The 19,268-nt window shown below is 39.3% G+C and overlaps 2 protein-coding genes across 3 annotated transcripts in view; both read left to right on the plus strand.

Annotated features, from left to right (window-relative positions):
• The first annotated feature begins 676 nt into the window (after positions 1-676).
• Positions 677-14,038, plus strand: nxf1a (nuclear RNA export factor 1a). Of its 2 annotated transcripts, XM_084949014.1 has the most exons (22): positions 677-970; positions 2,648-2,707; positions 3,142-3,349; positions 4,581-4,740; positions 4,831-4,914; positions 5,197-5,301; positions 5,523-5,603; positions 6,726-6,795; positions 8,128-8,216; positions 8,333-8,440; positions 8,585-8,694; positions 11,292-11,328; positions 11,661-11,729; positions 11,842-11,897; positions 12,091-12,198; positions 12,368-12,426; positions 12,514-12,629; positions 12,719-12,761; positions 12,849-12,927; positions 13,305-13,487; positions 13,571-13,631; positions 13,746-14,038. In XM_084949014.1, exons 1-22 carry the CDS (start codon positions 916-918, stop codon positions 13,782-13,784), a joined length of 1,980 nt encoding a protein of 659 aa, XP_084805140.1. In that variant the 5' UTR covers positions 677-915; the 3' UTR covers positions 13,785-14,038. The 2 variants fall into 2 exon arrangements, with proteins under 2 accessions (XP_084805140.1, XP_084805149.1); XM_084949023.1 differs by lacking the exons at positions 677-970; positions 2,648-2,707 and adding an exon at positions 2,315-2,587.
• Positions 14,039-15,150: 1,112 nt separating this feature from the next.
• atg2a (autophagy related 2A) overlaps positions 15,151-19,268 on the plus strand; it is a 30,375-nt gene continuing 26,257 nt past the window's right edge. The window contains exons 1-3 of the mRNA XM_084949034.1: positions 15,151-15,699; positions 16,055-16,217; positions 16,652-16,801. Coding sequence (XP_084805160.1) covers positions 15,529-15,699; positions 16,055-16,217; positions 16,652-16,801 — 484 coding nt within the window. The 5' untranslated portion in view covers positions 15,151-15,528. The remainder of the gene's footprint in view (positions 15,700-16,054; positions 16,218-16,651; positions 16,802-19,268) is intronic.

Consider the following 19,268-nt stretch of genomic DNA (forward strand, 5'->3'; position numbering starts at 1 on the left):
AACAGATTTATGTACTTCAGCTAAATTCAAGTACATTTTTGTGTTCAAAAGTTTAGAAAAATAGAAATATCTGGCCCAAGAGACAATATTCCCCCAACATTAAGACATCATAATTAGCATTTTAGTGGTTGTAGACTGTCAAGATGAAAATTTATAGTTTTAGTAATTAAAGGATTGAAAACACATTTGGCTTATTAAAACGTGACAAGTCTAAAACAGAGACCACAAATTATGATGCAGAAGTTTGCAATAATATCGTGGAGCTGTTATTACGGACTATTGTTAAAAATGACAATGACTTAATTTTGGATTTTTTTTAGTTAACAACAGGAAATACAGCAGAAAAAATACATTTTTCCCCTTTTGTTATTGTTTAACAACCTAATAATACTTACTTTGTTAATAATAAAACTATTTAAGCCAAATATCTATTTTAAAAATGACATAAAAATGCAAAATCTTACATTTGTCTAAATATTTTTTTTTAAAGTATGCTAATATTGTGGCAGTTTAACCGCTCAGGCTGCAGTAATTAGACGTTAGAGCTTCGTTTCGCCGTGTTGTTGGCGTCAGGAGACAAGTGAGCGGGAGAGACCGACTGACAGGAGCTAAAACGACACGTTTTCGGTACTTTTATGGGAAAAAAAACAATAAGGTGGTAAAAAAAACCCATTAGTGGTAAATATTGAAACTGCTCCTGGCAGGATACGTAGCCAACGTGAATGCTAGCTGCTAGCTGCAAGCTAACCTTAGCTTCTGCTCACAAAGTTGCCCAAAAAGAAAAAAAAAGCATAAACTTCAAATTTCGCTCAAGAAGGCTGACATAGAATCTGGTGCTGTTTTGAAAAGGAGTTTTTCAAGGAGAAAGTAAGTTTTTTCTGGGAGTTTAAGTGGTCTTGAGAGGACCAAGTGATCATGTTTCAGAGGAACTACCGCAACCTGGCCGTGGTAACACATGTGGTGAATGATGGTAAGTCTGACTCCTATTATTCTCTCGGCTTCGTTTAGCCCGGGTTTACATTACCGTCTAATCGCTTACACCTGCTTATGCTTCGTGTTTTAAACAGACATTGTGAATGATATTGCCTTAACGTTGAATATTTAAAAATAAATAAGCATGCTACCGAGGAGGAAGGTGTAGCTATTGTTTACCTGGCCAGAGAATTTAGATGGTGTGATGCTAACGGAAGCCTTCATGCTAATATTTTTAACGCATATGTTTTTATATTAATTAAATATATATTCAGTTGCAGTTTGGTTACTTAGGCAAAAGAACCAGGATGGTCACGATTTGCGATAAAACACAGTTTGTACAGCTGACCCTATCCTAAAGTTTCTTTGAGCGAAATATTATCAAATTATACTCCTTTTTAAATCCTAATAGGCCATATTAAAGTGCACTGTTTGTACAAAAAAAAGCACCTCTGGACAATTCCAGAATAAAATATTAAGAGCTTATTATGACATTTTGTGATATTTCTGTTAGTATTAAGAAACCGTGCTGGTTCACTGTCAGGGCTTATTGGGACATCATTATTGTTATTGCTTCCAGCTGCACTTCCTGCATTGAAAGTGCTCCTGGTTTTATGCTTCAGTGGCACAAACAATAGAAGTGAGTCATTAATATCGCCTGGGTTTTTTTTCTTACTTTTAAAAATCAGTCTTTTGTGCACATGTCACGGGAACTTTACAGTTATTTGGAGGATTACTGACAGCTGGTCAAAACAACATATTGAGATATGATTTGTGAAATTAGAATAAAAACTTATGTAGGTTTAGGAAATGACACATCTAAATGAATCTTATGTGATTCTGTTTTTATCAAAGGTCTCAGTGTTACATGATGTTGAAATTATTATTTTCAAATTCAAACAATATAGTTTTTAGAAGTGTTGCTAAACGAGACAACCCCATTTTGTATACCCTTTGAAACCGCTGTAGTTTTGTTTTAAATACATTTGCATACTGGCGCAGCTTTGAAAAAAAAACAACAACAGACCGGCCCGTTGGCTAACTTAAAAGACAGCTGTCTGTGTTTTATCCCCCATCTTTGTGGAAATACAGAAGTTGGTGAGCCTTTTAAAGAGGTCCGTGTGTGATTTAAGTGGGCGGATATCCTACATCAAGCTTCGCGCTATAGGTTTTGCGCATATATACGCAAAAGTAAGTCGAAGCTAACGCTAGCAAAACCTGATTTGTACATTGCATGGTTTTTTTTTTTTTTTTTTTTTTTTTTTTTTTTTTACTTGACCATAATCCCACCGTAGTTTGTTTCAACTGTCCGCTCCCTTTTCTTGCCCCGGAAGAGAACCCAGTTGTGTTTCCGGCTTTGTCTTTTCGTTTGGGCTCGGCAGGGGAAGCTAAGCTAAGCTGCTAGTTACGAGCCGACAGTCACGTCGCGGTCGCCTTTGTTTCCGCTGGTCCACTCGGAATGTTGGAGTTTCTCCGACAGCATTGGCTTTGAGTGCCGTGAAATAAAGAAAATAACCACCACTAGTAGCATTGTTGTTTTTTGTTTTACTCTGGGTTGTGGTTGTTATCCAACACTATTGGAGAAATATGGCGGACGGCGGGCATTACTACAACGGTAAGAAGCCACGTTCACTGCAGGTTTAAACTTACTGCACTTTTAACGACCTTTCCACAGATCTTGGAGACTTTATGGTGAGGAGAGAGGTCAGAAGAACCGATTTCATGGTTCACGGAGGTAAAAATATGTCGAAGGCATTTCGGAGGTGTCATTTTGTGACCTTTTGGACACATGTTTACCCAGTACCACGCCATGAATATTTGTATTATTTCGCTGGTAAAAATGAGTCCAGAGAGTGACTGCAGAGATCAACAAGACCAGGGCTTGTCTTGGATATTTAAAGGACTTTTTAAAATGAGCAAAATTTGCAAAAGTGTAGGCTTAATTAAAATCTGCTACAGAGTGTGTATTTAAAATTGTAAGCTTCCTTTAATGTTTACATCGCAAGCTGTAACAGTCATTTGAGCTCTTTTCAGTCTTATCTAGTCCTTGTACAGTAGCTGATTTAATTTAACTCATAACCTATGCCTTTTGGGGGGTTATTATTGCTTGTATTTTGTAGCTGAGATGTGACATTTAGGTTGTGAGCTAACTTACTTTCTCCTTTACAGAGCATGATGACAGAACCGCACCACAGTTTCGCAACCGTAAAGGCAGAGGCCCTCACAAGGGTCGGTATGACAGGTCTCGCAGAGACCGCCAGCGTGGAAACCACTCAGGAGGGTTTGGAGGTCCTGGACCACGGTCGAGGCTTGAAGATACTGATGGAGATGTAACCATGAGTGATGGCTGTCAGGACAGCAGCTCCCAGAACAGATTGTAAGTGTAAGAAGTTACACTTTCATTGAATGCATTTACTAGAGTTTGTCTGATAAACTTCTCACAGTAATACTTTAGTCTAAGTAAACAATTAATGGCTTTAAACTCAAAAGAACATTTGCACAATGTATAATTTTCTTGTAAGGTGAGTAACATGTGGACAGCAAGGTCTTAGGTGTTTGATATGGATTTCATGTGGAGCTGTAGGAAAGGTGGTGCATCTTGAATAGCCTGCACAGAATGAGAAAGTAGAGCACCAGACCATTTTCACTTCTGTTCCTTTGCTGACATGAATAGTACCACAGGGAAAGTGAACAGGACTGAAATGGTAAAAGTGAACTGAGAAAAAACAAGTGATTTTGTTAGTCAGCTAAAAATTATAAAATGAAATTATTAAAATATCAGCTAGTGTCCTGCATCCAGTGTGACTTTTTTTTTTCTAGTTTCCACATCTTGAATGAAAAACTGATTGATGAAGGAGAATATTCCAGGTAATAAAAAGGGAGGCCACTGTAAAGCAGTGTTTTAATATGTTTGCCTGCGTGTGACTATTTCACAAACACTGGGGGTAGGGTAATTATTTCTTTATTTATTTTAAGTCTACTACAATAAGAACTGCGAGTGTGAAAGCTGTGTTGGGCCTTAACAAAAGGTTAAAGCAACACTGAATGTAAGGGAAAAATACAGAGCGTTTATCCGTATAATTTTGAAACCTGACTCCTGTCGACCTGATGCAAAGTCATGTAATGATTGTGGTTGGCACACTGGTGATTGCTTGTGCATATCATAACCACACTTGCTGCAGTCTACCCATAAATGATGGAAATGGTTTTGAACTAGAATCAGAACACAAGTCAGAATGACAAACAACGCAATTACAGAGGTTTTTATCAGGAATCTCCTTATTGCTATCTCAAGATATATGATTGATAAGTCACTGCAATGCATGTTGAGACTGACCTACTGGTACCTTTAGCCCTTCTGCTCTGCACACACCAGATTGCAAAAATCTAGATAGGCACAACAAACTGGTAGTTTATCAAAGCGCCTCACATGCCAGAATTGTGACTTAATCTTTGGCAGATGGCATGATTTGCAATGATGATAATAGATAAATAAACTGCTTGTACAAAGACAGAATACTGAGAGATAGAACTTAAAAATTGCATTGATTCTTTTCCATGTGTGGCCATATGCCTGAATATATACTGCCTTGTTGTGTTCTCCCTAGTAACCCATACGGAAGACCTTTTAGGAAATTAGATGGACGGTTTGACAGAGACAGGCGACAAGGCAAAGGTGGAGGCAGAGGTGGAGGGGGTGGTCCCTTCAGAGGAGGAGAACGAGGTGGCGGAGGAGGGAAAAACCAATCGGGCTGGTACAAAGTAACGGTGTGTATCATTACGGTCACCCCAGGAAGTCAAAGAAACCACTTTGTAATCTATAAAGAAATTATATTTTGTTTCTTGTATGTTTGGCAGATACCACATGGAAGAAAATATGACAAGAAGTGGCTACTCCCAGCTCTCCAGAACATTTGTTCCGTTCCGTACCACCCTGTACAGGTGCGTTTAAGCACTTATAATTACTAGTTGTAAACAGATTTAATACCTTTTTATATATTTCTTGAAGTAGCAAATATATGAGTAAGCTTTTTTAAAAGTTTCTGTGTGTTGTGTTCTGATAAAATAAATGATGTAATTCTTTGTGCCTATACAATTATTCAGAAAATATCTGCAGTACCCATGTAGTGAAATTTGTAAGTTAAGTCTAAGGAGATTTTAATTGTATTATTTATTTATTTATTTATTTATTTATTTTCTTTTTCTTGTCCCCTCTTTATCCAGTACCACGTGGACCATAACAGGGTCCATTTCTATGTGGAGGACTCCTCTGTTGCCAGTGCTTTACACAAGTGTTCACATAAGATCACAGACACCGATGGTTATAAGGTATGTTGGTGTAATAATATTGATAGGTTTTTGTGTCATGTGTACTGTTCACGCCTATTGTACTCTGCTGTGCTGTTGCCTTAAGGTCACAGATCATTGGTGTGCTGTTACTGAGTGTTTATCCACCTACTTGAATGTGAAAACAAGATAATGAATAACCATTAATCAAACAATCTTAATCTTAAGTTATTGATTTGTCATTTTCCATCTGTTTCTTCAAGGTCGAAGTGCACGTCAACAAAAGTGCTCCACCGTCATTCCTCCTCTCTGACCTGAAGCCTGAACACCTGGAGCACCTGAAGGTAGGAAGCACCCGAGTGGGGGCAGTGATTGTGGCTGAAAGCCTCATAAGTAATGTGCAAAATGTCTTTGAGTTTCTCTAATCATTGTGAGAGTCTGTTGCTCAAACTAAAGGTGTTCTAGTACTAAGTACACTGTTAAAGTGTCGTTCTTACATATATTAACTGTTTATTAGTGATGTTAATAGCACGTTCGTTTAAATGCAGTTTACCAGTTTTGGTCACAGAATTATAGAACCTCAACGCAAAGCATTTTCATTTTAGTGATGCACATGTCATGAGTGAAAGTGAAAGTTTGTCATAGCTCTAAGAAGTTGGAGACAGGCGGCCTTTAGCCTGCATTTTTAACCGATTGTCTCAACCTGACTCCCTGTCAAAAAATGCCAAGTTATGGTGCTTGTCTTGTTTGTAGAGACATTTTTAGAATGAAATTGCAGAAAACAAAGTTAACTAAATACACATTTCACCCGTTACTGCTAAATGTGGTAAGGCAGTATGATTTAAAATGATGACATCTCAGTTTCACAAGCATAAAGGCAAAGCGCCCCAAACTAACCAACCACAATGTTCAGGACTTTGTTATGATGTACTTAACATCAACAATAAAATGACTCACTGATGAGTGTACAGCTATCCACTCAACACAACAAAAAGGAAGAAAGCACCACCTTCTGGTGCTTTTGGGAAATGCATGTTAAATTCTCAAGCAAGCAGACCACTGAACTACCAATAGCTGCTATATTCTAGCCAAACCCTACTTATAATAACTGTAAATGTGTATTGTCCCAGTCAGGTGTTTTCAGAGTAAAGCTGCAACTATGGGAAGTGATTAGGAGCGTTAGTAGAACCTTAATAAAATATTTATAAATATTTGAAATTTTTATATGACTGTACCATAAGTTTATTATTTGTGTTGTTATATTTGGACACATTGAGCAAACGGGTAAAGTGGTGGCTGCTTCGCTGCATTCATTTTATTAAATTGGTAAACTCTTTTTGCATTTGATTCAACAGAAGTGAACTGACCTGAGTGGTGGAGAGAGTTCAGAGGTGAATTCTTTTGCCATTGTGACTATTTTTGGTATTTTGGAGGCTAATGTGTTGATTCTTGTTTTTATCTGATAGCAATGCATGGCAAAACGTTTCGATGCCTCCCAGCAAGCACTCGACTTGAACAACATTCGAACAGACCCAGGTGATTATACACATCTTTTAAAAAAATTTTTACATACATTTGCTACCAGGATCACACGGTTCATACTTAGAAGTTTCTGTCCAGCCTTACAGAAATGATGATGATTATTATTGTTATTACAATGCTTGCATCTCTGCGAAATGGCGATTGAATGCCCGTTCTAAATGGCTTCCTGTGATGTAGGGCTGCCACGATTAGTCGACTAGTCACGATTACGTCGACTATCAAAATCGTCGACAACTAATTTAATAGTCGACACGTCGTTTGAAGCTTTGTAAGATCTCAAAAGACGCAGGAATAAGTAGTAGGATTTAAGAGTGTAATAACGGACTGAAACAGAAGATGGCAGCACTGCATGCACAAGGATGCCAGCTGCCGTTAAACCCCGAAGAAGAAGAAGCTGTGTCCCAGAATTCATAGCGTGACCCATCGCGGCCCTGCTCAGTTTCCAACAATGGCGGCAGCTAGTTAGTTTTAATGTTACTTGTATTATTCTTTCTGGGTCACAAAATAAACGTTTAACATATTTTCAGGCGGGAATGTTGCTGTGTAAACTTCAAATATATTCCCAGTTTATCAAGACACCACATATTTTCAAAAGCGCTCCGACGTTTTCGGAGACGTCTGTTACCCACCGGCTCGATAGCTAGCTGGGGGCAAGGCTAACTAGAGCCGGTGAGAACACCGGACTCCCGGCAAATCGTTTTCAAACCCACCGCCGTCTTTCGCTACTCAGGTTAAACATGATATATAAGTCACTTAGATAACTTAAAAATGTTATTGTTTGGCTTTTTTCAGTATTTTATTTGTTCCTGAGTAAATCGGTTTGGCTGAGATGAAAGTTATAGTTTTTACACAGCTGAATAAACGTCAAGCAGACAGCTGATTATCAGAAGTGTGAGATGCTCGAGAATATACTCCGGTGTCCTGTTATATTTTAGATAGCAAGGAGCAGACGAGACTGAGTTTATTAAACTCCACCGAAACAATCTACAAATTTCATTAAAATTTAATAAACTATCATCTTGTCTTTATTTTTAGTTAGCACATACCTTAAACACGTAAAGCTGTAAGCATGCTGGTGCAATAAGCTGTACGTTTTACGTTCAGTGGATGCATGATCTGATTAGTCGACTAATCGCAAAAATAATCGGTGACTAGTCGACTATCAAAATAATCGTTTGTGGCAGCCCTACTGTGATGTTTTACACCAAGAGTCAAATCAATCCTCCTGTGAAACTGAACCTTGCAGAACTTTATTTACTGCCATGTAAAACAACACTTTAACATGTTTGTATTGTGTTTTATTGCTAATTTTATCTTGCATGACAGACCTGGTGTCCCAAAACATTGAAGTGATCCTGAACAGGAAGACTAACATGGAAGCTGTCATCAAGATCATTGAAGAAAACATTCCTGAGGTAACATTAGTGCAGTGACAGTAGCACAGGCACTTGTACAATCTACTGTAGCTGCTAATAAAGTAATGGAACACATTTAAGTGTGCTCATTGTCATTTTGTGTCTCATTTTGCCAGCTGACGTCCTTAAACCTGAGTAACAACCGTATTCACAAACTGGATGAACTAGCTGAATTGGTTACCAAGGTGCCCAATTTGAAAACACTCAATCTTTCCCAAAATGAGGTGAGGCTGACTACTCAGTTTGTAGAAGTATAAACAGACATGACCTAGTGGTCCTTTGCACATTGTGTGTGTATGTTTGTGCAATTTAAAAAAAAAAAAAAAAAAAAAAAAAAAAAAAAATCCTGATTCTGTGTGGTTCTCCAGCTAAAGTCTGATCGTGAGCTGGACAAGGTGAAAGGCCTGAAGCTGGTGGAGTTGTGGCTAACTCGAAACCCTCTGTGTGACGTCTTCAAGGACCAGGCCTCATACATTAGGTCAGTCAGCGATTCACGAGATTGAAAAAGTAATTCTTACGGAAATAATTCAGTGACTGTGTGTGGCTGTCTGAGTATGACGCGGATGCTACAAAACAAGATCAGTTACCTGTGTTTGTGTTTGAGATGGCTGTAAAGTAACAAACCATCTTGCTCAGGAGTTGAGGATGAACGTTTGGACCAAGCAGAGCCAACTCATAAAAACTTTAACAACTTGTGTTTTCTGTGAGTGAAACACTGTAACTCGCAGATATTATCATTTTTTTTTAAAGTTGAAGGCTTCAATTAGTGTGCACAGGAGAGACGTACCAGTTGACTTAAATACACCATAAGCTTTCTGATCTTGTCACTGTGTTGAGGAATATTAAAAATGCCCTAAATGGAAATGATAACTGATTAATATTTGTCATTTATGTACAGATTTACTTGCATACAGACTTTTAAATATCCATGCAGTTGTGCATATACCTATACACTTGTAGTGACATACACAAGTATTCAGCTATGTGCTGTGCGTTAAATAATCAAGGATCTGTGGGTATTTAAATGTTTTGGGGTTTTTTTGTTGTTGTCGTTGTTTTTTTTGGGGGGGGGGGGGGGGTTGAACGTGTTTTTCCCACTCAATGATTAACGTTTCTTTTTCGCACTGCAAACTAATCATTTCTTACTTTCAAAAGTTGCTGAGAGGACATCTGACCACAGTAAATTTGCACAGTGTTAAAATTAATTTTCCTTTCAGCTTGCTTAAACCCTCTGCAGTGTGAACAGCACTACTTCTTCTTTCTGACGGTTGTTCAGCTTCTCTGTGGGACTTCCTTTCAAGCTTTGGTCTCATCTTTGTGTGTTGTAACTCTAGGCGGCGCTCTGCCTAGTACTCCCCTGCTGACATTGTGGTTACTTATCCCATAAGCTGCTGTTAAAAACACTGTCACACTGCAGATGATAAGAAGCATGCTATTTTAAAAAACAAAACAAAAACAGCAACAAAAAGCAAAAAAAAGTGAGCATTTCACATCTGATTTATTTCAAAAACAGGGATCCACAATGAGATTTTGAGCAGTACTGTAAAAGTATAGACTCTCTGTTGGAGAGTGGGCAAGCCATTTTCATCTCGATCAATTTTGGATGAAACAAAGAAAATTTCCACAGCCAGTGTGTCCCCTCCCCTCATAGCACCCCTGCCCACTTGGCCCCGTATCAGGCGAGTATGGAAGGCTGGATAGCCCATGACGGGTAAGATCCCACCTCGAAACCCTGGGACAACCTAAGGCAGGCACAGTCACGATTACTCGGCCTCAGTCCCTGTGAGCTCAGACTCACTGATGAGATGAAGTGAAGAAGACGGGACTTCAAGGGTAAAGCCGCTGGGCTGAGGCGGAGGGGGAAATGTCATTAACAATGACCAGTGATGAGCCAAAGAGAGAAAACACTCCCACTAAGTCTGATCTCTTTTGCCTAAAATGGGCCTCTGATTGTCTGTGAATGAAGTGGAGAGTTTGGCAAATATCCCTGACAAAACCTCTGAAGAAAATATGTTCTGAACTGGAAATCAGTTCAGAAAAAACCCCAACATGAAAACACTTCCTCTTCCAGTTTCTGATGGCTGTGACCAGTACGAAAAAGCTCAATTATTATTATTAGATGATTATCACTCTACGTCATGATTAACAGTCTCCTCCCAGTCCCTCTTTAACCAGAGGCTTGGTCCCAAATTTTACTTGGAAAAAAAAAAAGCTTAGAGAAAGTTGATTTACTCTTCAGAGTGAGAAAGTTAGCTGGTAAATTTCGTACTTTAGCAGCAGGGGATGAGTACAGAATGAGCGGCGGGACTGCTAGACTAAGCTCTCTTAGAGACCTGCTGTCGTTGCTGTTCGGCTCTCTTCTCAGGTCTGCTTTAATTGCTGATAATCGTGGGCACAGACACTTATGAAAATCACCCAAATGATGAATAGTGACTGTCTTCTGAATGTTAGGCTACTTGCGCTAGTATGTCACTGAACTGTACTTCACCTGTTTTGTTTTCTTGGTGACGTAGACTCATCTGTTCCCCAACATCTTGGCCAGAGATTTTGTAACCACCTCTCTCCCAGCAATGCATAATCTCTTTATTTTAATACTTCAGAATGAATGTGTTTGCTGGATCCTGGTGTGGTCTCGTAAATCATGGGACTTTGCATGTTAGTATGTGTGCGCTCCTAGAAAAGTGTGCTTGTGTTGCTGCTCCATGTCAGATCTGTGTATGTCACCAAAATGGGGGAGAGGGTGAGTATACCAGCTGGTAAGTACACTTCAGTGCGGGAAACTTCAAAAGAGCACAGCAAAAAATATGTGAAGGACGAAAACGCTAAGTTGATTTGTGGATTTCCTTGTACACACAGATGATTAAATCCTTTGTGACACTGGTTGTAGTGAAACATTTTAATTTCATCCTCAAAGTGTAGTGTCTTAAAAATTCAACTGAAAGGCACAAAATGACATTAAGTGGATCAGCAGGTGTGACTGTCAGTTATACCCACAGTAATAAACATTATTTGTGTGTGTATGGGTATGGATTGTGACGATAACATTCCTGCTCTTGGTTTTTGTTCCCATACCAGTGCTGTGCGCCAGAGGTTTCCCCGGCTTCTCAGACTGGTAGGTTCCCCACATTTATATCTCAAAAATTCACTATCTTTGAAGTCATTCTCCTTTATTTAGTTGTTCTTTTAACTAAAGATGCTATAAAATCCTTTTGAATATTCCAATAAATGTCATGTTCTGAAGAATCTGTTGGTGTTCTTCATTTCTATTGTTTTCGGCCGAAATGGGAAAAATGATCAGAGTAGTTTTGTTTCATGTGTTCCCTGGGAAACCCTAAAATGGTCATTATCTTTCATATGATACGCACATCTCCATATTTTAGTTTTTGTATTGCTTTATTGATGTTAAACCAAACTTTTACGATAATTTTGTGTGTTTCACTTTAGGATGGTCATGACCTCCCTCCACCGATTGGATTTGATGTGGAAACGCCCACCACTATTCCCCCCTGCAAGGTTAGCTGAATGTATAGTTTTACTCACTGATATTCAGCATTGTGTCTATATTACTGTTAACTAAATTAGTTTAATCTGCGTTGTACAAATGCTTTCCTGTGTGACTTTCCAGGGCAGCTGTTTTGGCTCCGATGAGATCAAGGCGCTCATCCTTCGGTTCTTGCAACAGTAAGTTTCTCCTTTTCCTTTTTAGTAATGAGGAAAACCCTGAAATTTTTTTTAGAGTTGGTGCACTGATAATGTGCCCACTGAACAATTAGTGTTTTTATTTGTTAATTTTAATTAGCTTTTAAGGAAAGAATTTTTTGGGGGAAAAGGACAAACACAGAAACTAACTTCATGGCTTGTGACTGTGTTGCAGGTACTACAGTATCTATGATTCGGGGGATAGACAGCCGCTCCTGGATGCCTATCATGATGGAGCATCATTATCAATCACAACACCTTACTCCACCCAGAACCCCTCCAGGTGAGGACACAAAAGCACATTTGTAGATAACTTACTACTCTGATTAATATATTTTGGGTGTTTTCATCAACAAAGCAGAATTAAGCTTTTCATTGACAAGATGTTTGCATGGGTTGCTATTTCTGTGTCCACCCCTAACATTGAGTCTGTTTGTCCCTCTGCTGTTTAGGAGCAGTCTGGGAGAGTATTACAAAGACAGTCGAAACCTGAAGAGAGTCAAAGACTCCAGTGAGTATCTTTCACTGTCTAAATTGAGGTTGTTGGGATTTGAGACGTCTCCTCATGTTTTCCCTCTCCAAATTTTGACTTCTTTAGCGATACGCTTTCGACTGCTGAAGCATACACGACTGAACGTGGTGGCTTTCCTCAACGAGCTACCAAAGACTCAGCACGACATCGCCTCCTTTACGATTGATGTGAACACCTACACGGTGGGTTTTCATTCTGTCATCCACCTTGACGTTTCCATCTGAAGCAATTTATTGTTCTAATTCTCTCAAAACATGTTTTCCATTTACAGAATACACTACTGTCATTCACAGTGAGTGGAGTCTTTAAAGAAGGTGAGCTGTTTTAGAATTGGTTCTGAACAAAGGGGCATACGTGTTGATTTCTTTACTAATTTGTTGTCTGTCTGTTGTCTGTTTCAGTTGTTGTTGATGGGAAATCGCGAGAATCCACAATGGCCTTCTCTCGAGTTTTCATCACAGTCCCAGCAGGAAATTCTGGGTGAGTTTTACTGAGCTCCCGGTGGTTTATATGATCTTCCTGTGGTGCATAACGAAGTGTTTGTTTATTGTTATGCCTCAGTCTGCGTCTTGAGACCAGTCTGCAACAACTTGGCACCCACCAATCACTAGAGAAAAATGTGTATTTCATGAAATTGGTAACACGCTGTGTTAGAGTCAGAGTCATAACGGTCAAGCTAAATATATCAAACATATTACATGCGTGCGTCTCCTGCTAGAGCCTGACAGCAGACTGTATTGCAGATGAACCTAATGAGAAATTGTACCAACAAACAAAAAGGACATTTAGCTTCTCCTGTGTATAACAGAAACAACCAGATATCCTTATGTTTTCTGTGTGTGGTTCTTTTGTGACAGGTTGTGCATTGTCAACGACCAGCTTTTCATTCGAATGGCCACAACAGAGGAGATCCGCCGAGCCTTCGTGGCTCCTGCCCCGACTCCATCTTCCAGCCCTGTCCCCACCCTCACTGCACAGCAGCAAGAGATGCTCACAGCTTTCTCACAGAAGTCTGGCATGAACCTGGAGTGGTCACAGAAGTACGTTTTGTTTCCTGCACATATCTTTTTGTGGTCTTGTGTATGATTGTGTACTTAAACATCTAAACATACATCTTTAACAGGTGTCTACAAGACAATGAATGGGACTTCAGCAGAGCAGCGCAGATCTTTACTCAGTTGAAGGTAACTTAAATTGTATAATAATAATGATGATAATTGTTCTGTCTATAAATCAACATAGAAACACTATTGTGAGGCCATGGCTTTGAAATATCTCCTTTTGTTTTCTCTTTCCAGGCTGAAGGAAAGATTCCTGACGTAGCTTTCATAAAATAAAGAGTGGAATCAAATATCTGTGAAATAAACTAAAGCGCAGTTACTTTTATTTATGGCTTTTGCTCTTTTATTCGCTCACTTTTGTTTAATTATGAATGAAGTAGATCAAGTCTACTTGTGTTAACTGTTTTAACAGCCAATTGTCATTCTGCTACTGTTTTTGGTTGTTATTGTAACCTTAGTTTTTGGTCATTTGTATAGATATCACTACACAGTTTTTATAGGAATAAAGACATGGCCATTGGTCCATTGTATTCATGTGCTCATCTTGATTTTGTTTCTTTATGTTTAACAATAAAATATATTTTGTCACAACTGATAAATTTTCTTCAAGGTTACATTAGAAAAGAGTGGAAAAGTGAGGGGGAAATGCCCAACAATTTGACTACATTTCAGTTTACAGCAAAAATGTCAAAATATTTTAAATAACTGAGAAACACTGACTTATTGAAAGATGTAAAATTGTTAAGTTTCATTGGGGAAAAAAATAGATCAATGGTGCTGCTCATGGATGACTTCTTTTATCAGAAAGTTTTATCCAAGCAAATATAAATGTGTGGGAAAAGTTGACATAAAAAATATAGTATGGAACTTTTTACAGTGTTGCTTTAGTTCCTACATCTTTATGGCTGTCCAGATTGAAGTTTGGGCTAATTTAAATTAATTATTTTTCTTGTATATCAGAGACAGCTCAGGTTGAGCAGTTTGGAGACAAAGAGTAGTCTGAAGTGGTGGGAGCATGTGAAATGGAGGGAGAGCAGATGGTTTAGACAAAGTGTTATTGAAGGGAGCAGCTGAGGGAAGCTGGCCTTAAGTTTGTATTTGCTTTAGGGTGGTAGATTTAATATATGCTGTACATTTGCATTTGCCTTACCTATGATACTAAGACTTATGATGTTTATAATATTAAATATTGTTAAGATAAAACCACAAAGTTGAATAAAAAAATAAAAGTTTGGAGTTACAGAACTCTTGTTAGATACAACCAGTTTAATTGACCAAAACAAATTTTAAGGTTAAAAAACAAGTGAAAACGATCTGCAAGAAAAATAAATGGAGACAATCGGGGAGAACGCACAAATTATCTTTTTTTTCCCATTTTATTATTATTATTTACATACAAAGGTACACACTGACGCGGAATTTAAAAAATATATCACATTTTATAAAAGGATAAGATTTGTGATTTCTGATCCTCCATATCGCCTTGCCTTCCATACAGTTATATGTAAATGTTCAAAACTCTGGAAGAAAAATATAAAATCAGTGTGTTACAATAAAAACGCCGACCTTCTAAAAATGGCGCCTGGATAGATACGTTCCTTTTCCGGTTTTTGTCTACGTCAGTGTGACGAGTTACGCACGGACGTTCCATCAGTTGGCGAATGATAACAATAAACAACCCCGAAACAAGGGATACGCGAAGAGGACTTATCGCTGCGATTCGACACAAAGCTGGCGAAAATATGAGTTGAGACGGATACCGTCAGCTGGAGTAAAGTCTCGAAAAGTATCGTGGGAGCTTCTTGGGTCCTGACACAAAGGATTTTGTAGTTTTTGTGTCCACCTTAGGGAGAACTAGAGTTACGGTATACCCCTTCCTTAGCCCCTTGTAGCTAGCTGTGGCTCATTCCTTGTTTTTGCACACTTTGTTTTAGTCTGTTATGCAGTTTCCAGAGGACTGTACTCGCACTCGTTCTCCTTCACCACCTCTTCGCTCCCTCTCCCCGCTCTCTCTGGCCCTATGTCTCGCTGGTTTTTCCCCTGGTCGGGCTCAATCAAGAAGCGGGCCTGTCGGTACCTTTTACAGCACTACCTCGGTCACTTTTTGCAGGAGCGATTGAGCCTCGATCAGCTGGGCTTGGACTTGTACAACGGCAGCGGTGTCATCAAGGATATCAACCTCGATGTTTGGGTGAGTTTTTAACCGTGAGGAGAAGGTGATCTTGGCACGCGAGCAGCAGCCATCAAGTGTTTTTGTCGGACTCGTGCTCCCTCGACTATTTCGCAACTGCGCTTGAATTCAACAACAATCTCCAGCGTCGGGCTCCCAGCCTAGGTCACATTTCTTCGAGGAAATCCACTCTCAGGAAACGCACCACTAGCTCACGAGTTTAGGTTTACCTCTGTCTGCATTTAACTATGCACTTCCTCAGCTTTATATGTCTACACCCAGAGTGATGAGGCAAATGTGAAACCGCATATTTCAATTTTTTCTTTTACTTTTACTTCTTAGCAGCTGCTTACTAACTGCCTCCTCTTTACAACAGGCGGTCAATGAGCTTTTGGAGTCCCTGGGGGCCCCTCTGGAGATAGTAGATGGCTTTGTGAGCAGCATAACGGTGACCATCCCTTGGCAGGCTCTCTTGACTGATCACTGCACCTTAGAGGTTTCTGGTCTTCAGATAACATGCCGACCCAAGTACCGGACCAGTAAGTTCACTTAAAGTATATGTTCTTTTCATTGAGACACCGAACACGCCTCAGCCAGCAACTCAGGTTCATATCATTTCTTGACAAAATCAGTATAATTATTAAGATTGCATCATTTATCTTCTAGGACACTGCAGAAAATGTAAACAGGATAAGAAAACATTCATTTGGTACTATTTATGTGAACAAGGACTGCAATAATTCTGCCATATACTTTCATATGTTTGAGTCTGACAGATATTAAACTAATGATGCTTATTTGTGAATCCTTTCAGGTCCACATCTAGCTCAGGCTAAATCTTGTCTCATATGTGTAACTTAGACAGCATCTCACTAAAAAAAGAAATTAAAAGAATGGTAAATGGCCAATGCTGAAATAGCCAAAGTACAGAAATCACTCAGTGCTCCCTGTTTGTTTTGTCTTTTGCTATCAGGTGGGGGCTGGGACTCGCAAGGTTGGTCGTCCAGCATGACCTCCAGCATGCAACTGGCTCAGGAGTGCCTAAAGGACCCCCCCGAGGCTTCAGAGGAGCCCCCTGCCCCACTGGAGGGGCTTGAGATGTTTGCACAGACTATTGAGACGGGTGAGTGAAAGCAGTTTGTCTGCATGCAGATTGTCACTTGTCTAAATGTGATAGTTGGCGTGCAGACAAAAGAACTTCCACAGCAACGGAGGAAAAGTCATGCGTTCTCAAGAACTCCCACAAACCATCACAGTTATGATCACTTTGGAGTACAGTACTTTCCATCCATTCTCCAGGAAACCTCTTCCCCCAAGAAACCAAAGTGATAAAAATGTGCAAATAAAAATATAAAGTCATAAAATTATATTTACTTTATTGACCTAATTTATTTGCTCTTTTTTGCTTTGAGTGTTTCATGTGTTACATGTATTTAAAGTCACACTCGTTTCTCTCATCACCCTTATCTCCCCTGTTGTCACTGTGTGTGTGAGAGGGGCATCAAACAAAACAGAGTGCAGTAAGGTGGGATTAGTCTTTGTTGCAGACACAGACAGGTGCAGACACCACTGACCAGTGCTTATTCCTGTAATAGTCCTCTGAAGGGCGCATGCGTAGTTGGGTCGAGTCCATAAAAAAGGCAGGCATGCAGATTTTTTCGCATGAAGCGTCTCGCTCATTGTCTGTTGATACACGTAACACAACCCAGACACAAGTTGACCCTAGCACACTTGCAGATGAAGAAACTGTGACACATATCATCCGAGGCCAGACGGGGAGAAATTAAGGTAGGTTGACTGCAACTTACAATAAGCTGTACTTCATGTGTACCAGATACTGTGTGTGTCAGATGGTTCAGTGACCAACATAAACACACAGAGGGATGAACTTTAATGCTCACTTTGTTTCAAAACACATAACACTTATTGATACGCTCATATTTTATTTTGCATGGAAAAGAACCATAAAACTAACAAGTTGTTGTTTTGTATTGTTTTCTGTAAGAAAGAGGGAAAGCATCATTGCTGGCCTCATGGTGGTGTTGACATGTCTCAGCTTTGACATTTCAACCAATTATAGTTTAAACTATGCATTTTTAACTATTTATGATCTATCTCCCTAATTATCCCTCCACCTCATTCCAAATAGAAAGCCATCTCTGTGACAGCCTTCTTCTGTATATTATCATTGCTCAGTTACTCCTGGCTGTTACCCATCATCCCACGGTTCATTTCCTACTTTGGGGGTTGAAAGGGGCTTTTGTTCATCTTTACTAAACCTCCTGATGTTACCTAAATCAGAGGCTCCTCAGCGATGTAGATGTTTCTTTGGAAAAAGAAAAGAAAAAGAAAACAGGATTCTGGAGGTTTACATAAATATAATAAAGGGCATGCTACAGGTCAACAGTTTCACTGCACACTTGTTCTATCTATTCTGGGAGGCCCATCCCTGCTAAGTGACGTCCTCTGGCTTCCTGCAGACTGGATTTACTCAGGAGATTATATTATTGTGAGAGATGGGGAATCTGTTCATTTGCATCCAGCATACTTATAGGTTTGTGTAACTAATGAGAGAAAAAAAATATTGGGTAAATTTGAAATGGAACAGATTTAAAAACCTGTGATCTGCTCACAGTTGGCCACCTTAATTTACAATTTCTCCACATTGGTGTGGTTCTTTTTTTATGTTTATTTAGTTGTTTATGTAGTTACCCTTTACTCCATTACTGATAAGTATTCTTTTGGCCTATAGTACTGTCCAAAAGGCCAGTGAGCCACCCCTCATGTTCTATTTTGTGAGGAAAGTGAGATGCTAGTTGCTACTATTTATTGAAACACGTCCAAACATATGTGAAAATAAAGTATATAAGAAAAAAAAAATTCTAATTAGTTTGAAAGTTAATATTGGGTGTGAACACCTTCTTCATCACACCCTGAACTCTCTCAGGCAAGCTTTCTGATAATTTCTTTAAGTAATCTTCAGGAATAGTTGTCTAGGGTTCTTAAAGGACATTCAAAGTGATTCTTTGGCTGGCTTTTTGCTCTGTTCTCTCTTAAGACGACCCCACACTGCTTCAATAATGTTGAGGTCGATGCTCTAGGGCAGGGGTCTCGAACTCCAGGCCTCAAGGATACCGTCAGCTATCCAAAAACCTGTCCTGTAGGTTTTAGATAGCACCCTGGGTCAACACACCTGAATCAAATTATTAGTTCATTTCCAGGCCTCTGGAGAACTTCAATACATGTTGAGGAGGTCATTTAGCCATTTAAATCAGCTGTGTTGGATCAAGGACATATCTAAACCCTACAGGACACCGGCCCTCGAGGCCTGGAGTTCAAGACCCTTGCTTATAATTGATTATGTTTGATGGGGGGGTTCTATCCAGGTATGCAGTTACTACATGGTCAGTATGTTTGGTGATGAAAAATCAAGCTGTTGCCAATCAGATGCGTTCCAGATAGTATTGCATGGTGAATGAAAATCTCACAGTACTTTTCTGAATTCAAAATTTCATCAATTCTGAAAAGATCTCCAACACCACCAGCTCAAATGCACCCCAAACCATGACTCTCAACTGTGATGGCTATAA

This window comes from Perissodus microlepis, chromosome 2 (genome assembly GCF_051167445.1).
Source record: "Perissodus microlepis isolate ML-2025 ecotype Zambia chromosome 2, ASM5116744v1, whole genome shotgun sequence".
NCBI lineage: Eukaryota > Metazoa > Chordata > Actinopteri > Cichliformes > Cichlidae > Perissodus > Perissodus microlepis.